At 44.9% G+C, this 23328-nt stretch overlaps 1 protein-coding gene across 4 annotated transcripts; it reads right to left on the reverse strand.

Annotated features, from left to right (window-relative positions):
- Nucleotides 1-687: 687 nt before the first annotated feature.
- LOC123449950 lies at nucleotides 688-23328 on the reverse strand. Of its 4 annotated transcripts, none has more exons than XR_006632056.1 (3): nucleotides 22501-23328; nucleotides 4105-4231; nucleotides 688-1223 (listed from the first exon to the last, which is right to left on the reverse strand). XR_006632056.1 is itself a non-coding variant. In XM_045127328.1 (2 exons), exons 1-2 carry the CDS (start codon nucleotides 23313-23315, stop codon nucleotides 4232-4234), a joined length of 819 nt encoding a protein of 272 aa, XP_044983263.1. In that variant the 5' UTR covers nucleotides 23316-23328; the 3' UTR covers nucleotides 3977-4231. The 4 variants fall into 4 exon arrangements, 2 of the variants coding, with proteins under 2 accessions (XP_044983263.1, XP_044983262.1); XR_006632055.1 differs by having other exon boundaries at nucleotides 4105-4235; XM_045127328.1 differs by lacking the exon at nucleotides 688-1223 and having other exon boundaries at nucleotides 3977-4235.

Here is a 23328-nt window from a genome sequence, read left to right on the forward strand (position 1 = left end):
CGTGCCACTGCGTTTCCAGCAGTGATTGGTTGTGCAAGGAGGTTGCTGAGTGTCGTGAGTTCTTCCGTGACCCCTTGAGAGTTCAGGACTGCAGCATCAGCACCCGAGTTGGATAGCGGGTTATGGCCCGATGGATTGTCCTTAGTCGAGTTGTTGGGTTCTGCTGATTGCCCGGCATGTAGACCGCAACGTGACGTGGCATCTCTTTGAAGACCGGGTGACTCTCCTCGTCAAAGAACGCTCCAAGCCAATCCTCGTCACAGGCTGACGATTCAGTGTCATACTGGACGATCGTGGCGCCTCCTGACATTGAGTCGCCGCTCGGATATGGCTCCTTCGCAGACCCGACGACAAAGCCAAGGTGTTCACCTTGCCAAACGGGACCCGGACACTTGACTCAAGAGAATCAACCTCCGGACCCAGCCATCATCGTCGATGAAGTAGAAATTCTCGCGCCCGCTCTTCCTAAGCCGGCCCGAGACGATTTGCTTCGTCCGTGGAAGAGCTCCCTCCAATATGTCGACTCCCTTGCGGGCAGGCCTCATAGTGGGCGTCACCTATCGTGGGGTTGTCACGGCAAGTGTTCTCATGAGAGAACTTAGTTGCGAGGCCATGGCAACTAGGCGAAGCCTTGGATGGGGTTGATCGGAACGAGAGAGACGATTTACCCAGGTCCGGCCCCTCTTGTGAGTTAAAAGCCTACTCCTTCTCTATGCTTGCTCATTGATGTTAAGATCTCGATTACAAGGGTTGCTTTCGCTACCTATCTCTCAAGAACTCTAACTTGGATCTACCCTTTTGAACGACCCGGGGGCTTGCCCTTATATAATGATTCAAGCCAACAGAGTTACAATGAATCTGGGTTCTACCTGTCATCCGTTCCTAAATAAAAGTCTTTTTGAAGGTTTTATTAGAAGACTACATACGGATGTATATAGACATACTTCAGAACGAAGATTCATTCATTTTGCTCCGTATGTAGTCCCCTAATGAAATCTCTAAAAAGACTTATATTTAGGAACAGAGGGAGTATATGTGTGCATAGCATGCCAATAGTGTTCGGGATAACAAACAGCCCTTCTCATCCTTAAGCTTGTTCCTGTTCTTCATAGCATGAATGCCAATTCTCTCTCGCATCTCAAGGAGCCTGAACCGCGGCAATGGCTTCATCAGCATATTTGCAAGTTAGTCCTCAGTGCTGACATGTTCCACCGCGATCTTCCCTGTTTCAACGCAATCACGTATGAAATGATATCTAATGTCAATATGCCTGCTTCGATCATGTAGCACTGGATTTACCTTGTGAAGAACTTACAATAATTCCAATTCAAATAAAAGAGATGACCTACACAAACGAATGAAGCAATCTAAAGAATTAGGTCATAGGTTGTTCTTGGTTCCAGATTTTCTGAAGTAAAGTGTAACAAATCAAAGATACTAAAGCAACCAAAAGAATTTGCTCTATTACATGACATTGAGCCATCATAGGTAAACTCACCAGGAAATCAAAGAGCAGATTAGGGCTCTACGAATCAACTTTCTGAAACAAAAAACAAATATAACTTTTGTTGGCAAATGGATACTTTTCTACAGTCAGTATTGTTAGAAACCTAATGTGCCATATTAGTCTCTATGTGAGACGGCTGAATGTCTCTTTAGGTCTTCGAAGTAACTACCCCATATCCATCATAAGAGTTGTTTTTTCTCTTTAGGTGTTGTCCTAAACTAAAGCAAGAAAAAAAAGGAATGACATGCTTGTGATCAACAAAAGATTGAATGCAAAAAGTCCAAAGGAACAAAATATGAATTCCCAGGATCAGCTACATTGTTAACAGGATCTGATTTTTGAAACCAAATAAACCAATACAGACCTGATTCACCAGCATGACAACATCATCCAATTATTCATCAAAATCGATTAACAATATATGGAATTGCTAAATGAATAAACATAGAACACAAAAAATAAAATGGCTCTATGCTCAAGCATGCAAATACTAAATTTCTCTCCAACTCGAGTATAAGGATGACTAAGGCCCTCTTTGGAACCACTCAGATTATATAATACAGTTTTTATAATCTATTATGTCTTCAAACATGACAGATTATGGTGTAGATTATAAAAACTAGATTGATAGATTATTAAAAACTCACAATCTATTCTACCCCAGCTAAAATCAGATTATGGATTACTAATGACCCATTACCCTTGTAAAGTTGGAGATAATTACATTCCTGCCACCGCCATCCTTTTCTTTTTTTTTAAATGCAGAGGACAGAGAGGTCATTATGCAATGTAAAACCTGGATTACAGTTTATATAATCTGGCATCCAAACATGCCTACCTAGATTATTTTTATAAACCAGATTATATAATCTATCTTCATAATTCAAATTATCATAATCTATTGTGGTTCCAAACAGGGCCTAACGCAATCCACTTACTGATGATCAGAGAAGCAACTAATGTAACAAAGCACTGTCACAACAATAAGCATTCTGACAATTCAATTAATGCTGAATAGAGAAGCAAGTAATGTAACAAGACACTGTTACAACTTATAACTATAAGCATTCTGAAAGCATGCCATGCAACAATTTTCTTATTTATAAAAAAATAGAACAGATCGTGAATAAGAATAGTTAAAAGGCTAGCAAATGGGATGAATAATTATAAAATAAACTATTATACACATTAAACAAAGAAGGATATTAAGACAAGAGGAAAACTTTGTCTAATAAGTAATAATTTGCTTGAATTCTTACATGAGTTCCACTTACAGATTAAAACTTTTGAGAGACCATAGTTAACTATTCATTATTTTCTCGTAAGTATGAATTAAACCATACTTTCTCTCCCATTATCCATGTCCAATTGTAGAATTAAAACCGGACATTCTTCATGGTACCGTGCAATGCAACAGGTTATCTATCTTCCATTAGTAAATCATGAACGTAATCGTTAAGAAACATGTAAATATCCTCAAGAAATGCATAACCACAATGCTCTGTCATACTTAAGATCTTTCTGGAACAACCTGAACCAAACACTATTTCATAGATTAGTTTTAAATGAAACAATTTCATAATTTAAACCATGTACACAGCATGGCTGTTTCCAACCACCGACAAATATTATCGCTTCCAATGGGGTTAAAAGAACAATAATGCAAAGTACAAACCCAAACATGGCAACACGAACACACAAACGCACTAATCTTTCCAACAAAAATAGAAGAACATCTACAAAAGCTCCCCCCATTTGTAGCTTTTTCACAACAACGGTCACATCTGCAAGAGGATAACACATAAAAAGGAAAGAGCAAACTTTGGGGTAAAGAGCACATCACCGAACAAATTGAATGTCATGTTACCCCATCGATCTTTTATGTCTCAAACAAAGCAAGCATAATTAAACACCAAGGCCCAAAATGAAATACCACGAAGAAAGAGATGCTAGGTACAAAAACAAACTTAACAAATATATTTATAGATATAGTCTTGTTGCACAACAATCCAGGGCACAACATGACATGCCATTGCTACTAAACATTTTGTGCTTGCAGCCTTGCACTATTAAATAAGTGAAACTTCAGAAGATTAAATCTTTGCTTGTATTGTTCAATAAACCGGACTTGAAAAGAAAAGGTAATTGCTTCTGTTGTGTATTGGAACATACTTAGAAGAAAATAAAATAGAACTTAACAACATGTGCAGCATATTGAAGGATCGATTCTTTCAACTCAGAAGGATGATTATCTAAGAAATCCCTTAATCTCTCCAAGTTGTAGAAAAATGGAACATGTACTTTGTATGTTTAACTCAACAAAGCATAATTTTTTTTGTTATAGTTCACTTCTACCAGTTCAATAATTTAATATCTTGATGCCACAATACTATCTTACATCAGATGGTCACAGCAAATCCGAAGTGAAATTGGTCTTAAAGAACATGAAAGTATAGCGACAAATGTATCTTTTAGTCAAATCTGATCCATTATTTAATTATTATAAATAAATCAAATGAACGTAATACATGTGTGTATCTTCATTACAATCCTAACTATAGAAACCAAGATTATGCACTCTAAACGAGCAGGCTCACCATATCATAATAAATGTACCTACAAAGGCACCAATCACACTGGTACTTCTGCTACGTCTGTGCACTCCATCCCCAGTTTGGCTCCTTAATGCAGCAGTTGACAGAGCACACCCACCATGTAATTCACCTAACTAGGCATCCAGAGAAGATGTAGTCAATCACAATTACAAATCCATACGCATAGGTAATCTGCATAATAAAATCAAGAAAATCATAGATTTGAAATCAGGGGGACAAGGAGAATGAGGCTCGCGGCCAGGGGGCCTGGGTACAAAAGAGAGGAGGACGACGTTGGAGATTTCACAAGACTGACTAGGCGTCAACCGACGTCGCCACCTCCATTAATCTGCTAGGTTGGCAGATTTTAACCTATATGTAGAAGGGTAAATGACCACGCGTCAACAGACGTCGCCACCTCCATTAATCTGCTAGGTTGGCAGAATTTAACCTATATGTAGAAGGGTAAATGACTGGCCTAGTACATACGCCAAATGAGACGATGGGAGGGCGATCCAGACGCCATGGGAACTGCGGGCGCACTTGCGTGGTGTTGGCTTGGGGGTGTGCGCTGATGCAGGCAAAGCCCTAGAGCTGGATCGTGTGGAGTTGAGGTTACTAACGTGCGTGGAGTTGGGGATCTGGTGGTAGTACAACCGGTTGGTTTTAGCCCGACTTTTCTAGGCTCGTTGTGCGTTTGTTGTTGGTTTTGTTGCGTCGATCGTGGGAAGGGAGGAGAATCTTGTACAAGGTGAGGAGGTCGAACAATCACGACGACGACATATCACCCTTTAATAGTACATACCATTTGAAGTTGACCTGTTTTGGATCCAATTGCTTAATGCTATGATCAGATTTATCTTAATTGTTTCTCTTGTATTTGCGGATTCTTGTATTGAGGGTATAATCGTAAGTATTTGTTCAAGTTAGGACAGTATCTTAGCTTCGGTCCACCCAATCAACACTTATCAAGGCAATGATCATTAACTCAATGAATCATGGTGAAAGTAACTCGGTGACATTCACGTGTGTCCTCAAAAGCGTTCGTCACCTAAAAAGCACGGACACGGCCAACGTTGCCGAATCCCCGTGGTGACACGGCTGGACACGGCTGAAATCGCGTGTCCCCCCGTATTTCCCGTATTTCGATTTAAAAAAAGAAAGAAAAAAAGGCCCCACACGGAAGGGACACATTGAGGACATGTTGGGGACTCGGGAGGCCCAACTACGGTTCGGCCCAGCCTTTTTTTCAAGTCATATCCACGGGCGCACAGAAGAAACCTTCCTCGCAACCACTTTGACGCCACAAAATAGGGTTTCCCTCCCACCTTCTGGAGTCGCAGCCGCCGTCGCCACCTCCTGCAGTCGCCGCCGCCACCTCCTGTAGTCATCGCCGTCACCACCTCCAGGACTCGCCGCCGCCTACGACGATGGAGTCGCCGCCGTCCCCCAAGTGCAGCAGCTTCTCCTCCCAACGGCAACCAAGCTGGAGTTGGTAACCTAGACCTCTTTCATCTATTTTGTTTCGATTTTTGTTGAGTTGCTGGCCTGCTGCTTGCTTCCCCTTTTAGCCTTGTCTGTCCTTGCTGTTGTTCATGTGCTGCTGATTGCTTATTCCTGCTGCTGGTGGTGATTGAATGATTGGTGCTTAATGCCCTTGTTGCTGCTGCTGATTCTGAATGCTATTGCTTGGTAACCAATCATCAGTGGGTGAGAGTTAAGGAGGACAAAATGGACCTGGTGCGGTGGATCCAAAATATCCTCTCTGGGCTTATGTTCAGAGAGTTGTCAATGAAGTCGTTACTGCTTCGACAGGAAGCCATGGAGGAAACATCAAATTCATATGCAATTTCTGCCATAAAACTTATCCAGGGACCTATTCAAGAGTGAAGGCTTATCCAGGGATTTGGTTTGGATGGTCAATCAAGCACTTGCACTGAAATAGGAGGCAACAGACAGCAAATGGGCAGTATTTCTTTCTCTTTTCCTGTCTTTAACTCTACATGGATATTTATATTTATTTTTATAGATATACTTGTCGTGTCCCCGATGGGTTGTTTTTGGAAAATGCCGTATCCCGTGTCCCCGTATGCGTGTCGCCGTGTCCGTGTCGCCGTGTCGGTGCTTTTTAGTTTGCCACTATAAGAAAACACCAACTTGTCCTTAACACTATTAAGGATTGGACCATTTGCTGCACTTTGCTACTATTGTTACTCGCTATCTTGTTACTATTCCTCTTGCTATCAAAGTATCTACCAGAACCATCTTACATCACTTGCAGTGAAACTTTGCTGAAAATCGCTTGTCAATTCCTTCCCGTTCTCATTGGGTTCAACGTCCTTACTTATTGAAAGGTCTACGATTGATCCCCTATACTTGTGGGTCATCACCCCATACGTGGGCGAACTTTGACGCTACCAAGGCCAAATGAGTGAAGCAGGACCAGGAGGCCAAGGCCACACCTAAGAAGCTGAAAAGGGAGGCTGCACACAAGAAAAGAGAGTTCGCCGCCGCAAGAAAGAATAGGCCGCCCGCGCCATGGCCGAGAGTTGGGCGGAGATGCAAGTAGTGTGGGCTGCCCCCGCCAAGGCCGAGAAGGAGAATGACGGTGTCTGTCTAGCATGGCCTGAGGCAACCACCTACAAAAATTGCACTGGCCCCTACCGCAACAAGGCCAAGAGCTGGGCGGAGATCCAACCACGGTGGGATGGCGGAGCAAAGGCCGAGAAGGTGAATGACGTCTAGCCAACATAGCCGGAGGCCTCCACCTGTCAGGATTGCAGGAGCAAGCGCGGTGGGTTACCGTCGACAAGGCAGAGAAGGAGAACGACGCTGTATAACCAACATGGGAGTAACAACATGTGGGTATGGCTGTCGCGCACCTGTGTTTAATTAACTATGAGCATCTAGCTACTACTAGTTGTTTCTTAGAGAAATCATTATCTAATAAGTTAAATTGGTAGCTATAATTAATGTACAATGCCGATAAGCTACATCCTTATATGGCTTTGAGTATTGTTTAGCATGCCTTCACTGAATTTTCAAATAGGTGTCCATGAGATACCATGTATGACAGTGATCCGAATTACAAATGCCTGCACGGTCATACACGTGTGTGATGTTGCCAGCTATCGCACACGTGAACATTAACACGGTATAAAAATGTTTTTGGCGATGAGATTCGTGTTTTTTCTCATTTAGCACACCCGAGTATTATTGTTTAATGGTGTGCGATGTGTCCTCCCGCGCCAGTTTCCAGATTCCCAACAAAGTTTTCAGTACCATACATTTTCAATATTTCACCCCACTCCACCCCACCCCCAGATTTCAGTGTTCTCCAATTCCCCACACCGTTCAAACCCCTGTCACCGCCTTCACACCTTCGACCTCTGTTGCGATCTGCCCATGCGCCGTCGATCTAGCCTGCTAACCCACTGTTCTCCACATTCCCCACATCGTTCAAACCCTCGCTACCACATCCACACGTTCGACCTCTGTCGTGATCTGCACGTGCATCGTCGATTTAGCCAGCTAACCCACCGTTCTCCAACCCGGTCCCATCTTGATTTGCTAAGATGGCGCCTACGAAACACCCTTTTTTCCTTCAAATCCACATCCCCTACTACAAAGCATCGCCGCCTAAGCTCAACCACATACTCCCTCCATTTACTTATACAAGGCCACTATGAAATATACATTTTGCATCTATACAAGGCCACCAACAGAAATTGAGGCAAAATTAATGATATTTTCTCGTACTAGCAAACTATTTAATACTTCCATGCATGCATCCATAATGACACTAAGTTATTTCCTACATTCAGTTTTCTTGCATGCATGTGGCGTATTAATGATCCCAATAAATGAAAATAAAAACTGACTTGCAAAGCACATATTAAATTTGACATCGGTACCTGTAATCTGAGTTTGTGGCCTTGTATATAAAAATGGATGGAGTATTACGATGGGCTCAAGCAAATGGCGAGAAAGAGGTTTATAATGGCATCAATGGCAGACGAGGACAAGGTGCTCTATTGGAAAGACTCATAGGTGGGCTCAAATTAGTGGTGGCATAGTTAGAAACCCGCAACTGCTATTTTGAAAAGGTAGTTGTAGCGGGTAGAAATAAGTACATGTCACTTCATGACCAACTGTGGTGGCGGGTAGAATATAAGACCAGCCACTCATAAACTCTTCCAAATGTGCTCATGGGCTAAAAGCGGCATCTGCCTCCATATATTTAGGGCCCGCCACTAGTTCGTGTTTCAACAAAGGCAGGAGAAAAATATGCCCGGAACAACATTGTTTCAGCAACCCGCGCCCAAATGTTTCAACATATCAGAAAGTTAGCGGTGGCGGGCTATTGGGGACTCCCGCCGTAGATATCTTATGTTCGAATTTAAAAAAAAAATTGTATTTGTTGAACCTAGAATGCTCTCAAAGTTAGTCTATATGTTGTGTATTAATCATAAAAAAGTTTGAAGTCGAAAAGATTTCAAAAACTGGAGTTGAGTGAGAAAGGCGGTGATTTATGTCAACCCTTACACTTCACTTAAGAGTGTTCGGTTTGTACATGAGGTACATCAATTTTTTACCATGACACTCTCAATTTTTTACCAGAACCTACAAGGGTGAAATGAAGATACAAGGCCAAGTTTCATCCCTTTCAAGCTTATTTGTGCGCTATTTCCTAACGAAGAGTTTTCTTCCTTTTAAGGGGCCAGAAAATCAACTAATGGATCAAAAATAGCAAACCAACCCAAAAAGTGACCAAATTTAGTCACAAGGATTTGTATGTCATGTATTAATAACAAAAAAGTTTGAAGTCAAAAATATTTTAGAAAGTGGAGTTGAATTTTCACTTTTAGTGGCCAAAAATTCAGTTAATTTTCAGAAAATAGCAAACCAACTTAAAAGCTGGCCAAATTTAAGCATTCGACTTGCAATGATGTGTATTAATCATGGGAAAAGTTTGAGGTTGAAATATAACCCTAGAGGGGTCAATATAACCCGGGTCATTCAATACAATAGTATGAACACGATACCAAGGCAAACCCATGGAAATACCCGTTTAGCAAAGAAAAATAGACACGGTGTCGCTTTATTTTACCGCATTGAAAAAGACTATCCATATCCTACGTACCCGACCCTTCTAGGGGATTCTGAGTCAAAAAGCCTGAATATTTATTTCATTCCAATAAAAACAAGAAGCCAATTCTGTTTATAAGAAGAAAGAGAGTGGATACTTCCCGTTCTTATGTCTTCTTTCCTTATTATAACTCATCTGCTTAGATAAAATACGACGTTTGGGTTTGGACATAGCCAATTGCTACTTACGGTGCTAGGCCTTTTCAAGTAATGGAAGGCAGACTTGAATGCCGATCGGACATGGCCAGAAGCTTAGATAATATCACTAGTTCTCTTGTTCATCACTTAATAAATAGTCTTATTTGTTCCAGGGAGTGAGGAGAGAAGATGACAGGTTGAGTAGAGAAAGGTGGGTCATTGTCCCAACGTAGTAGTATTTTTGTTTTGTTTTCAGCTGATCTATATAAAAATAATAGAATGAATAAAGGCAAAGGATTTGGTTCAGTCGTCAAGTACAGACTTCCTTTACCCAAAGTTGGGAACTCTAAATAGTTGTTGGAATACCAACTGCCTTCCATGCGCTTCAATTTAGTACTCTATTTATCAATGCAGTTTTCTGCTAATCCAATCCAACTTCCCCTCTCAGCCAAGCAGAAAAGCAAGTCCTCTATTTATCAATGCAGTACTCATCTCACTAAACTTAGGAAGAGCTAATTCAAGTAGAATTACAAATAGCAAGAAGTGGATGAAAAAGTTGCTCCTTCCCTCTTTCTTGCTTGCTTTACTCGGTATTCAGTGAAAGATTAGACTTGGTAATTACAGTTAGTTATGGGTGGGTGGGTTGTGAAAGGAGAGTAGAGTTTTCAGTTTAGTAAGAAAAGTATTGGGTGAGGCTCCGCACATCCATAACATATTATTTGTACTCTTTTTCAAGCTTGCCTCTGTTTAATGACTCTTTTTCAACTTAATTGTGGCATTTCATTCTGTTCTACTAATGCTTCACACTTGAGAAGCATTGAAGGCCCCTTCCATAGATTCCAAATCCATGTTTGGTATCATCTAAATATTCTGGCTCCCTTGTTGTCTTATTGATCTGACCAACCGCAATAACAACATTGCCATTCAGGGTTACGCGAGTTGGAGTATTAAATAAATGGAATATTCCAGCAGGAGCAACCGAACCATCTTCTCGTTGTCCTTCCATTCTTCTGACCAAGAAAATAACTCTTGGTCATAAGAATCCATCCGGAGTTCGAAATCGGAGATAAGAATTGAATCGATTCAAGCACTTCCCTCAAGCTAAAACCGGAACAGAAAACTTGTAACTTCTAGCCAAGAAGGATAAGAGAGGTTTGTCTTGCTTTATCTTATAGTGATTGGTGCCAGGGGTCAATGAAGAGTCGGCACGCTATTGTCCCGGTCTACTTGGACTAGTATAATAGGACTTGGGGGAAGAGACTTCTATGCACAAGCTTGGAAAAACTCTACTGACGGCCCCAAGGGTTTGCCCGCCACTCATACTTAATCTTGTATTGGTAGGCATTGTGCTGCGCCCGCCACTGCTAATTTTGTATGTTCCACTTTGTCCACTCAAATATTCTTCAATTCTCCACCTCCTCACCTCTCTCTCGACACGCCCCTCTCTCCCACGCCCGAGCGAACTCGTGGACGGAGCCGACGTTGAACCCGATGTCCCTTCATTTGGTCGTAGCGTTGTCCCCTCGAGTCATCGTTCGCCAGAGCAGCAATCCCTCGCTTCCGCCGAAGCCGCTGCCCAGGATAAGCTCAACTTTCCCAACGGTGCCTAGCGCACGAGTAGACTAGCACCTACCAACATGAGGGTAGTCTCCAAGGTCAAGGAGTAGGAGCACATCAGGACGAGGCGATCATCATGGCTCGACAACGACAAAGTAGCAATTCTTTGGTGGAGCATTATCTCAGCAAGGATCCTCAACCCTACGCCTTGAATGAGGCATTGCAATAGGCCACACACAACAAAGAGGTCGAGGATGACCCTATATACTGGGAGTCCATGACACACTGACCAACGACCAAAGAGGTCAAGGATGACCCTATATACTGGGAGTCCATGACACACTGACCAACGACCAGGCTGACAATGGTTGAAAATACCGACGAGGCATGTACTCCCACCCAGGCCGATGTCATCATGTGACAACCCAACACCCTCCTGACACGATGTTGGCAAAAGGGGTACCGAAGTCGGCTACATCCCATAGTGATGGAAAGCTGAGCAGTCAACCAAAAAACTAGATGGCAATGACCAGCAATAGTGAGAGGCCAAATAGGAAATCCCCTCGTGATATGAACAAGACCACCCGCACAAGAAAAAAGTTGAACAAGAGCTTCCATTCTTGGCAATGGGGGCTCGTGCGTTTTGGTAGTTTCCATAAATAGAAAGCCACTGGATCGATTTGTGCTACAAATGTTTGTTTTGTAGCACTATTGATAAGTGAATTCAAACTATTATATGATAGAGAAACAACATATCAATGGAATCAACAACGAGAGCAAAGAATAAAATGTTATGGATAATCATAAATTGTCTATCACCAAAGGATTTGTTCAATTTCAACACCTGATACAAGCGCATTCCTACAGAGTGCAGCACTGATTACACTGGATTAGAGAGAACAGAGTATTAAAGAGAGGATAGAGTACATGTTATGGTTCATTGCAAGTAGGAAGCAAATCATCCATGCAAGGAGTGTAGATGAACGACTTCTTTAAAGCAACATATTCAGGATTAGAACATTCCTCTGGGTAAAGTGATCCCAAATAGCGCCATTTAGAGGTACCGAGGTAGTAAGCAAACCCCAAGTCGCAGGTCACCAAAAAAGCAATCTCTTTATTTGGATGGTACCCCATAAAGCGTATGGCATTAGTAAACCTAATATATTGTTCCATATCTTCATCTAATTCTGGAGCCTCTTCATCTTCCTCAGAATCATCACTAGAGTCCCACTCGTTGTCTTCTATACCACCCAACCTTTGCACTTTGGTGCAGTATCGTTCAAAAGAGGGAAGAAGGACAAAATGACACTTTAGCACCCACTCATGCACTAAAAGTGGTTTGGATTCCTCATGTAGTACCCATGCTTGAAGTTGGGATCCATAGATAGCGGTGCAACATACTCCATGCTTCGATTTCCCAAGATGCATTTCAGGCTCACAAACGGTAATATTAGGCATTGCCACTACTTCCGGGGATCTGATGACTAGATAAATCTTCTCCTCCAATGAAAACCTATTCATGTGTGTTGTCAAAAGCCTTTTAGTGACTATACAAAAATAAAAATATTAAATAGATTATTGTAGTACTGATATTACCACTATATATGCACCTTATGACCACATGATTGGCAGCTCATCTGCAACCTAGAGGGGTTGCAATCATTCCGTAAACTGATCATACTTTGTTTTTGCTAGAAGATAGTAAGCTAATGGAAAGAACCTAAATTTTATCTTCTGCTTGTACTAACCAACGTTCAAGCTTAAATTAATTACCACGAAAGTGAGTTGTTTTGTTTTGGGGATTCTTAGATGAACATATTTGGACATGCAAGTTGAAATCTTTGACCATGACCTAATTGGGTATTCCTATAGATTCCAAGAGAAACTAAAATGTTTCATGGAAACCTGTAGAAAATTGTCTCTAAGACGAGTGTTAGCAGGGCAAGCTCCTTTCCATTGGAGGGAGAGGATTTGGGAAACTACAAAATGCATCTAGTGAATGAGGGGCTATAGGTAAACATAAAGATATGGGAGGTTTGGGGATTTTGCATCTGGATTTGATAAATACAAACTTGCTTGGAAAATGGTTTTGAAAATTATAGTTGATCAAGGTGTTTGGCGAGATGTTCTTAGGAAACCCCATCTTGAGAATATTATGCAGACCTAACAAAGCAAAAGACATACGATAGTCAATTTTGCTCTAAGTTAAAGATCTCTTGAAATTCTTGTGAAAGGGAAAGTTGGGAATGCAAAAATGAATGGCTCTAGGAGGATAAGTTTTAACGGGATAAACCCTTAAACATAACTTCTTTTCGCCACCACTTCCCCTCACAATATCAGGCTACATACAATGATGATTTGAGGCTTGAATGGCTTAAGTTTCATAAGAAATATTTGGAGGCATTACAAAGATCAGCGGTCAAAAATGGAAAAGCTAATTAGTGGTGTAACTATTTTAGAGATTGACAGTTTTATTTGGATTCGTGGATCCAAAGATGTTTACTTTGTCAAATCTTTCTATTTATAACTAAACTGTGATGTTCTTCTGTCCGCGAAGAAATATTTATGGAAACTAAAGCTTCCGATCAAGATTAAAATCTTTTGTTGGCTAGTGCTTCACATCAGCATTTGACTGGAGATGTTGAGTAGCAGAAGGTGGACTAGGGAGAAGAAGTGTCTGGTTTTTAACACTCAATAGATAATTGATCACCTTTTCATTTCATGTTTGATTGCACATTTTGTAAGGGGGTTTGTAGTGTGCCGTGAACTTCCATATGTGAGGAATCGATTGAGAAATTTATTGTGGTAGAGTAACATGTTCCCTGCCGATGTGGTGTTAGTCATCTAGGCTCGGTGTAAGTTACGAACAATAGAAGATTTCATGCGATTTTCTAGGTGATCCTACTCTATTATAATTATATAACATATACGTTGTTGTATTGATTTTGGTCGAATTTGCAAAAGGAAAATGCAAGAAGGTCTCCACAAGAATCCAAAAACAACATGAGGTAGTTGCAAGGGCTAGGAACCAATTGTTGCAATCAAGGGAGCCTATCAATTTGACTTGTCGTGGTGCGAGATGAATGAGTCGACAAGGGACAAATCTTCAGTGAGAAAGACCGGAGAAGCATAGAAGACAAAGTGTCAAGATTAGGAAGAGTTTGTTAGTATAATCTTGATTAGGATTACAAAGTTGTGATACATGTGTTTTTAGTAGTATACGTACCCGGGTCAAGCTGAGTTTGGTAATTGTGATCAACATTCCAGATCATTAGATTAGGAAAGTAACATGGCTGAGTCCGGTTAGGAGTCTGGTCATTGTGTTCGAGTAGGACTAGTTTGGGTCGGCTTAGGCGTTGATCATGGAGGCAGCGTGAAGTTTTGTAACGGCTTGAGAAAAAGGAGAAAATAAAGAGGGTAAATTAGGGCACGACAAGGGCCCTTGGCTACATGATTTTGTGTGCGCGTGTTCATTATGTGTTGATGTGATCGATCCGTGGACGGAGTTCCAACAATTGGTATCTAGAGCAAGGTCGAGGTGAAGTTGCGCTTGCCCCGGGGAGGCGACCCGACTAGCGCCTCGGGGCAGGCGATATGGTCGCTGGGTGGTGCAGCGACGAGGAGCGGCGGGCAATAGTCGTTCGTGGAGCGACGGATGTGGAGGTTCAGGAGATCGTCGTTCGCCGAAGCGGCAAGGAGGGACAACAGGCTGACGTCGGCAAGGCGGTGGAAGAAAATCGTTGACGGGAGCGATGGTGCCAAGGTGCGGTGCTGAGAAACCATCAAGGTCGTCGCCCACGGGAGTTGGAGTCAAGGAGTCGTGCGGGTTTGCACGGTCAGTCGGTTGTCGTCATCGTGTCTGAGTCGACATGTCCAAGTACTCATCTCTGTGAGGAGGTGTTGAAGATGAAGCTCATGTCGTCTATGTGTCTCGACGGGAGGATCAAGTTCAAGTATGTGGGGACGGTAATCCAGTGAAGGTGAGTCTCTTCAATGAGGCCATGTCTCTACATGAGGCTGGAGTGCATGGTGTAGTGCACGGGGTGATGTGATCCACAAGGAGTCGGCATGTATCTCTTTAGGGTGGATGGTATAGTCCACCGGGTGGTGTATTCCACATGTTACTGGCAAGGTTGGGTAGCCCAAAGCATATTTGACATGATCCGTAAATTCGCCAAGTTGAAATTGGAGAGAGATTGTTGCAATCAATGAAGCCTATCAATTTGACTTGTCATGGTGCGAGGTGAATGAGTCGACAAGGGATGAATCTTCAAGGAGCAAGACCGGAGAAGCATAGAAAACAAAGTGTCAAGATTAGGAAGAGTTTGTTAGTATAATCTTGATTGTGATACATGTGTTTTCAGTAGTATACGGTATCCGGGTCAAGCTGAGTTTGGTAATTATGATCAACGTTGCCGGATCATTAGATTAGGAAAGTAACATAGCCGAGTCCGGTTAAGTTTGGTAATTATGATCAACGTTGCCGGATCATTAGATTAGGAAAGTAACATGGCCGAGTCCGGTTAGGAGTCTGGTCATTATCTTCAAGTAGGACTAGTTTGGGTCGGCTTAGGCGTTGATCCTGGAGGCAGTATATATATATGACTTGAGAAAAAGGAGAAAATAAAGAGGAAAAATTAGGGCACGACAAGGACCCTTGGCTACATGATTTTGTGTGTGCGTGTTCATCTTGTGTTGATGTGATCGATATGTGGGTGGAGTTACAACAAACCAACTGTTCAAACATTGAAGCGCGGAATAATCCGATGGAAGCTCCTGGCATAGTTATAAAAGGTGTGCCTAAGCGAGCGCTTAAGTGCGCCTAAACTCTAGGAGATAGCAAAACGCCTAGCGCATAAATATGCTTAATCTACGCATAAGCATGTGCTTTGGTCAGAAAAGCGCAAGGCGATGGCAAAACGCACCCTTAACGCTTAGCGCTTTTTTGAACTATGGCTGCTGGTACTCTTACTGAAGTAAGGTGATCCTGTTGCGCTACTGTTCTTAGTCCTAGTGCCAATTTTCATTCACATCATGGTTTGGTTCATATTTTTGAATATGCTAGAGCGCATAAGAAATCTTTTGGAATTTTTGCTAAGCACGTAGAGTATAGGAACGTCTATTAGTAAGTTACCTGCAAAAGGTTCAGTTTTTAGTCGATTGTTGCATCGTGTCTTCATCTTCCTTGCATTCCCACCGATGCCTTAGTTTGCCCTCGTGGACCCGCCGTGTGCCACAAGACAAGCCACCGTCCCTGCCTCGAGCAGACTTTGCTGCCTGCCCATGCCCTTCACAAGCTACCACCATTCGAGACATCCCTCTAACCCCTCCCCCATTTCTCTACATGGGTGCCCTCTACCCCAATATTTTGGATTTCATTTTGCAAAATACCACCCCAGAACGAAACTGGCGAAATTCAGTATTCTAGAAAATTCTGAATGAAAAGCACCATCCAAAATTTGAATTTGAATTCTTGAACTAAAAATGACCAAAATTGTCCACGCAATTTGAAATCCTACAACAACGATAATAAAAGTAGAACCTGGCTAAAGACCAACGATCCATTATTGGATATACACACATGAGCCTAAAATTGCTCGACCAACAAGAACCAGAATCGCCCTGCCCACACACGCACACATGTTACACCAACTAGATCAGTTCTGCACTGGACGAGCACGCTCGCGCCCCAACCAACACAGCTCGCCCCGCCATGAAAGAGAGCACTGTTAGCACTAATCTTGTCATAATGTATCAGCATGTAGTCTTAAGTTTTGCATGTTGTTGGTTGCAGTCAGTGCCGACAAGATGTACGTGTGATACGTACGTAGACGTGAGGGTGGACACGGTCCGTGTCGATCCGGTCCCGATTAGGGCCGTCGTTTGGACCGCCCGCCGGCGATCCAATACGGACCGGACCGAGCAGGTTGGCAGTCCTCTTTTCAGCGACTGGACCGACAAGGCAAAAGCCCGGGCTGGACCGGCGGACCGGCCAACAAGTCACCGGTGGCGATGTGGTGACCATTGTGTCAGCTAGTGAAGGCTATAGACCCTAATCAAAAGCGGGGATAGAGTGAAAAGGTGTGGTAACTCAAGTAGAACTTGATAGGGAGGCCGGGGAGGCCGGGGAAGCAACGAGGGCGACATAATCGACGACGAACGACGATGGCCGAAGTTGGAGATGGAGGATGATGGTGACGGATTCATGGCGAATCTGGTCGATTCATTGCGGGTGGAAGGAGATCCCATGGTTGCAGAGCTCCTAGACATGGTGGTTAGCCACGGAGAGACCGGTGACCGCGTTGGCGGGAGGCTATGCGCTGGCCGACGGCGGCGGAGGCGCGGATGCATGCGTTTTTCTTAGCAAAATGTCACCTACTGCTGCCAGCCATGCCCTGTTGTTGTTGGTCGTGCATGTTATAAGACTGCATCTTGGGCTTGAGCTTGAGACCAGCGGCTGTCGCGCGCCCGTCGTCATCCATGAAACGGTTGTCGCTGAGTTATTTTAGTCCGCTCGATCGGACCGGACCGAATTTTGGTAGACTGGCCCGTCCAATTTCTCGAGCGGACCAAGACCGAACGGGCCACGAGCCGGCCAAAAAGCCCGCTCGATACGTCCAGCCCTACGTAGATGGCGAGTCGTCAGCCTCTAGATCGTGTATGATGAGAGGCTACTGATGTGCGAGGCAGCGGAGATGGGATGTTCCAAGCGTCGTGGCGGACACACGAGACCTAAAACCGACGACCACCAAAGAGGGTCAGCCGAGTGATTCGGAATAGTTCAGTTAGTTGGTTGGCTACCTGCATGCAAGTTTGTTAGTCGTGCATGTAGAAGTGGTGGTTGGGTCATGTATTGGTACTTGGTAGTACTAGTCTTTGGAAGCATGGAGTGAATCCAGGAGGTTAGCTGGATAGAGTCAGTTGTGTTAGTGGACGATAGAAATGGTCATGGCGTAGTGGGATAGTGGCGTGAGTGCATGACACGAGTGCCATGGTCTTTTTTTTTTTTTTGACGGTGCTACGGCGGGCTTACGCCGGCCTGAACCGAATAATATTGAAAACAAACGGATAGTTATAAAAGATCGGGAATAAAGATCGGGGTGTCAAGGAGAATGCCAGGAAGGAGGGAAGAAGGAAAGTAAAAAAGCAAAAAGCAAAAAGCAAAAAGCGAAAGGTTACAATCTCTCAGAGAGGTGAAACAACATTGTACACCAATCCCGCAGCAGGAGCGTTGGCTGTTCCTTGGAGCATCTGTTCGACCATAGCATTACGTCGTCTGCAGCCATTCTGGCAACCAGGTGGATAGGTTGTAGCTCCCCCCTGAAAACCATGGCGTTTCTTCTTTTCCAAATATTCCAAAGAATCGCAGTGATTATTGTGGAACGAGTCTTGTTACCAGGATGCAATCCCCATAGCTGCGTAAAGTCCGATGGAGGGGAGGCAGAGATAGCAGAGAGCTCCTGCCACAGTGGACCCAGCTGGTTGCAAAGAAGGAATAGGTGTTATGCAGATTCCGAAGTCGAGCAGAAAGGACAGGAGGAAGAGTCCGTTAGCCCCCTTTTGAAGCGTCTTTCGTTGGTGAATAGTCGATTCTTGCATGAAAGCCATAGGAAAATTCTGCATTTATTGGGTGCATAGTTCCTCCAGATTACTGGCGCGAAGGGGTCCAGAGGCTTTTTGGCCCAAACCGCCTTGTATGCAGAGCTGCACGTTAGAGGCTTGCCGTCCATACGTCCCCGTCGTTTATCCTGATCCTGCACATTCAAGGAGACAGATGCCAGCAAGGTACGAAGATTATCCAGTTCAATGTATGCAGCGTTAGATAGTCTCGGAGCCAAGTCAAGTTGCAGTTGGGGTTCACTAAGCACTCGGGCAACGGATGCCGAAGGCCTGAGGGAGTGAGAGAAGATGGCAGGGAAGATAGTTGCAAGATTCTGAGTATTGTTGGGTACCCAAAGGTCAAGCCAGAAGGCAGTAGTCAACCCATTGCCGATCTGCACCATAGTTACGGACCGAAAGAATGCGATCCCCTTGGCAATGTCCCGCCAAACAGAGGATTGGAAAGGGTGCGAAGTGTCCACGTCCCGAGAGACCGACCAACCATATTTTGTCGTCAATGGAGAGGAGTTTGGATTTTGGATGTCAGAATGAATTTTATTCAAGTGAGTGAGGAGTAAACAAGAGTTTAAGTGATGTAGAGAAGAAAAACCTAGACCCCCTCGCGAAAACGGAGCACAGACAAATTCCCAAGCCACTTTACATTGACCACCTGAGACTTTTTCTTGTCCTGCCTAGAAAAAAGCCCAGCAACGTTTATCGATTTCCTGAACAATGTCTGCAGGCAGCAAAAGGGCGGTCATGGCATATATAGGCAGGGCTCGCAGAACAGCTCTAACCAGAATTGCGCGACCGGCAATGTTAAGAAGGACACCTCGCCAGCCTGCCAAACGACGATCAATCTTGTCGATGATGAAGAAAAAGTCTTTGATGTTTAGTTTGTGGGTAGACAAAGGCAGACCTAGGTAGGATTGAGGGAAGGAAGCAACTGTGCACCCTAGAATTGATGCAAGTGCAGATGCGAGGGCTGGTTCGACATGAATAGGGGCGAAGGTGCTCTTGTGGAAGTTGATCACCAAGCCCGTGGCATTTGAGAATTGAAGCAGGATGGATTTAAGCGTATGAAGTTGTTCCATGTCTGCTTGCAGAATAATTAGTGTGTCGTCGGCGTATTGGACCACCGGGCATGGAATGTTCGAGTCAATGGGGTGAGACAGAAGGCCGTTGGAGGAAGCCTGGTGAATCAAACGCTGGAGAACATCCGCGACAATAATGAAGAGAAGGGGGGAGGTTGGGTCTCCCTGCCGTAGGCCCTTTTTGCAAGCAATCCAGGGTCCCGGTTTACCGTTAAGAAGCACGGCCGACTGACTGGTCTCATTTAGATTTTGAATCCAGTCGCACCATTTCGAAGGGAAACCTTTAGCTTTTAAGGTAGCCATCAGCGCGTCCCAAGAAACAGAATCAAAGGCTTTGTGAAAATCTAGTTTTAGAACGATCGTTGATTTTTTACGCTTGAAACAAGTTTGAACTATATCAGCAGCGTAAATAAAATTGTCAGCGATACTCCGGCCTTTAATGAAGCCAGATTGGTCATGATGGATGATAAAGGGTATGAAAGGTTGTGCCCGGGAAGCCAGACATTTGGAGCTGATCTTAATGAGGCAGTTTTGGAGAGAAACCGGTCTGAAATTGTCCGGAGACGAGGCTCCAACTCGTTTAGGGAGTAACACAATGAAAGCTCTATTAATCCTACGAAGGTCGGCAGAGCCGACGTGAAAATCATTCATCAGAGCAAGCAAATCGTGCTTGACAAGATCCCAGTTAATCCTGAAAAATGCAGGGCCGAACCCATCAGGTCCCGGGCTTGCATTCACATTCATGGTAAGAATCGCCATTTTAATCTCTTCGAGGGAGAAGGGTCTAATAAGAGAGCAAGCTTGCGAGGTGGTCAGCTTGGAGTCAAAGAGTAATCTGTCAAGATCAAAATTGATGACCGAGTTAGATGTGGTTCCAATGATATTTTTGAAGTAGTCGTGAAGAATGGAAGTGGGAGGTGATGGCCGCCCCGCTGAGATGCAAGCACGGGATCTGGTTTTTGCGAAAGCGTACTGAGGCGCAGATATGCATGTAGCTGGAGTTTTCGTCACCGAGAGTGCATTCTCTTATTTTTGCACGTTGTCGCCAGTATGCGGCCAGAAGCTTATTATGACGATGTAAAGCTAGTTTAACAGCAATACGAAGTGTAAGCTCTAGTGGAGAGAGGGGGCGGCCTTCCTCGAGCTTGTCAAGCACGGAAATAGTGGTGGAGCAGTTGGAGGCAAGACGCCTAGGGGTTTTAGCGTTGACTAGCCATTTTTGGCCATATTGCGAGTGTGCTTGAGCTTGAGGCAGATGCGGCCCGCCGATCCAAGATATTGGTGTAGTTGGCCAACACTGGCCCAATTTTGGTTGATTTGATGGATGAAGGTAGGGTTTGACAACAACAGATTGTTGAGCCGAAAGATGGACGGTTTTGGAATGTCTGTGGAGGCCGATAGGACAATGGGGACGTGGTCGGATGTGGAGCGAGTGAGGGAAGTGAGAGCGGAGTCAGGAAAAAGGTTAGTCCAATCGATGTTGACAAAAGCCCTATCGAGGCGAACTAGAGTCGGGTTATCTTGTTGGTTAGACCAGGTATAGAGCCTGTCAAGAAGAGGGATTTCCTGGAGGTGGAGATAATTTACCGTGGAGGCAAACAGGTTTGCTTCCGTTGAATTAAAAGACGCGGAAGACTTGTCAGAAGGTCTTAGAATTAGATTAAAATCCCCCATAATTATCCAAGGAAGAGTAACCGTCTTAGAGAAAGACTTAAGAGAGTCAAGGAAATGAGATTTACTGATGCGGTCACATGGACCGTAGACGTTGGTTACGATAAACTCCGTACCATTGGCACAGAGAGAGAACCAGCAAGAAATAGCAAAACGGCCAAGGTGGACCCTCATGCATTGCAGATAGGCGTCATCCCATGCCGTTAGTAGTGAGGCCCCAGCCATGGTCTTATGTATATCTATGTTGCATTGGATTAATAGAAAAGGCCGTGAGGGCTGGTGAAAAGATGTAGCACTTGTGGTTTCCAAGGAAGAGTACCTCGGCAAAGCTGGTTGGTTTTCTTGCTTGGCATATGCATGTGTGTGTGTTCTTGTGTTCATCAGGGTGTGTTGAGAGAATCCTTGAGCTGAGAGAGTAGCGAGGTAGAGGAAGAAGAGGCGCTAAGCGAGGCGGCGCCAACAAGCACATCAGGCGAGAGGACAATGCGCTCCAAGGCGGGGCAGTGAGCACATCAGCGGCGAGGATGGGTCGCTTCTTAGCGAGAAGAGTTGATGAATTTTACATTTTTCTAGGGTTCGAAGCTATCACCATAAGAGCGACATTAGTTGGGCCAGACGCTGGGTTCAGACAAAAATTCAAATAGGGCCGATGTTTTTGGAGGGCAAACAAATCTATCGGGCCAGAACAAAATGGTCGTATTTTGCTGGAATTTTGAAAAAAAAATTCCGTCCAAAATCCAAAACCTTGGTCTACCACCTCCCCTGCACCATAGCCACACCAACCTTGGCTTCGCCTCCACCGGCGACACCGCAACAAGCCGGGTTGTCCCTATATATCTTCGGCTCATTCCAGACGCACCTTCACTGGTATGCCATGGCTAGCCACGCCATTTGCATCGTTGACTCGGTGCCTGCACAAAATCTACTACCGCGTGCAAATTTCCAAGCGCCTGAAGAATACCAAACCCAGTAGGTGCGAGTTATAACCTGATGGTGTTTAGCTCAATCTCTTCCCTATTATGATAGGATGAGAGAGGATTCCGGTTTTCAATTCTTCCTTAACATGCAGCAAAACCGTATGGTATAAAGTAATGGTCGGTCCGTCAACAAATTGGAGAGAAAATCTCGGTCGTAAAGAAAATGTACCTTATGATGGAGGGCAATGCAGATATAGATCGTAAAGAAAATGTACCTTATGATGGAGCCAGTGGGGCAATGCAGATAGAATGCCCCTCGCCAGTACACGGCGTGGCGCTTTCGTTCATTGATCCGATCCGCCCACAAGGCCATCGTGGTTGCATCTCCTTGTCGGAGAAATGTCATGTCATCCCACTGGCCGCTTCTCGAGCAGTAGGCTTGCACCGTGTACGAAGACGGCGGCCATTCCGTCGGCGGTTGACCATGCCTGCTGGGCTCGGGGAAGAAGAACACCTTGTAGTGCAGCGACACGGTGGGGTCGAACAGGAGGTAGTAGGCGCCGGGGCCATCTGAGGGCAAAGGGGGAAGCTCCGCCCGCCGCCGCGTCGCGGGGTTGCACACGTACATCGCGCGCTGGCCCTCGCACAGGAGAAGGCCGCCGCGGTGGTCGAGGACGGCTCTCCCCCACCCCCTGCACATCTCCAGCGGCATCATCAAATTGAACGCCGCGGCGTCGTGGCCGATGCCCGGAGGGGCGGCCCCGCAGGAGAGGAAGTAGGGCCGGTCCTCGTGGGAGAAGTTGGCGACGATGCCGCCCATGCGGCGCGGCACCCGGTGCTCCACCGCGAGCATCAGCCCGTTGGAGTCAACGGCGGCGCGCCAGCCCTTGCGGACGGCCCGGCACGTCGCGATGCCCCGCGGCGGGAGGCAGCGAAGGATCTCGGCGAGCAGCTCCATGGGGAGACGATCCATGGGGGACATGGTGGGTAGCGACTTTGCGTTTGCGGCGGCGCCCTCGGCTAGGGTTTGGGCGGAGGCGCCCTCGGCTAGGGTTTGGGCGGCCGCCGCAGCCTCCTGCGCGTCACTCATCTGTCAGGAGTTG

This window comes from Hordeum vulgare, chromosome 4H (assembly GCF_904849725.1).
Source record: "Hordeum vulgare subsp. vulgare chromosome 4H, MorexV3_pseudomolecules_assembly, whole genome shotgun sequence".
NCBI lineage: Eukaryota > Viridiplantae > Streptophyta > Magnoliopsida > Poales > Poaceae > Hordeum > Hordeum vulgare.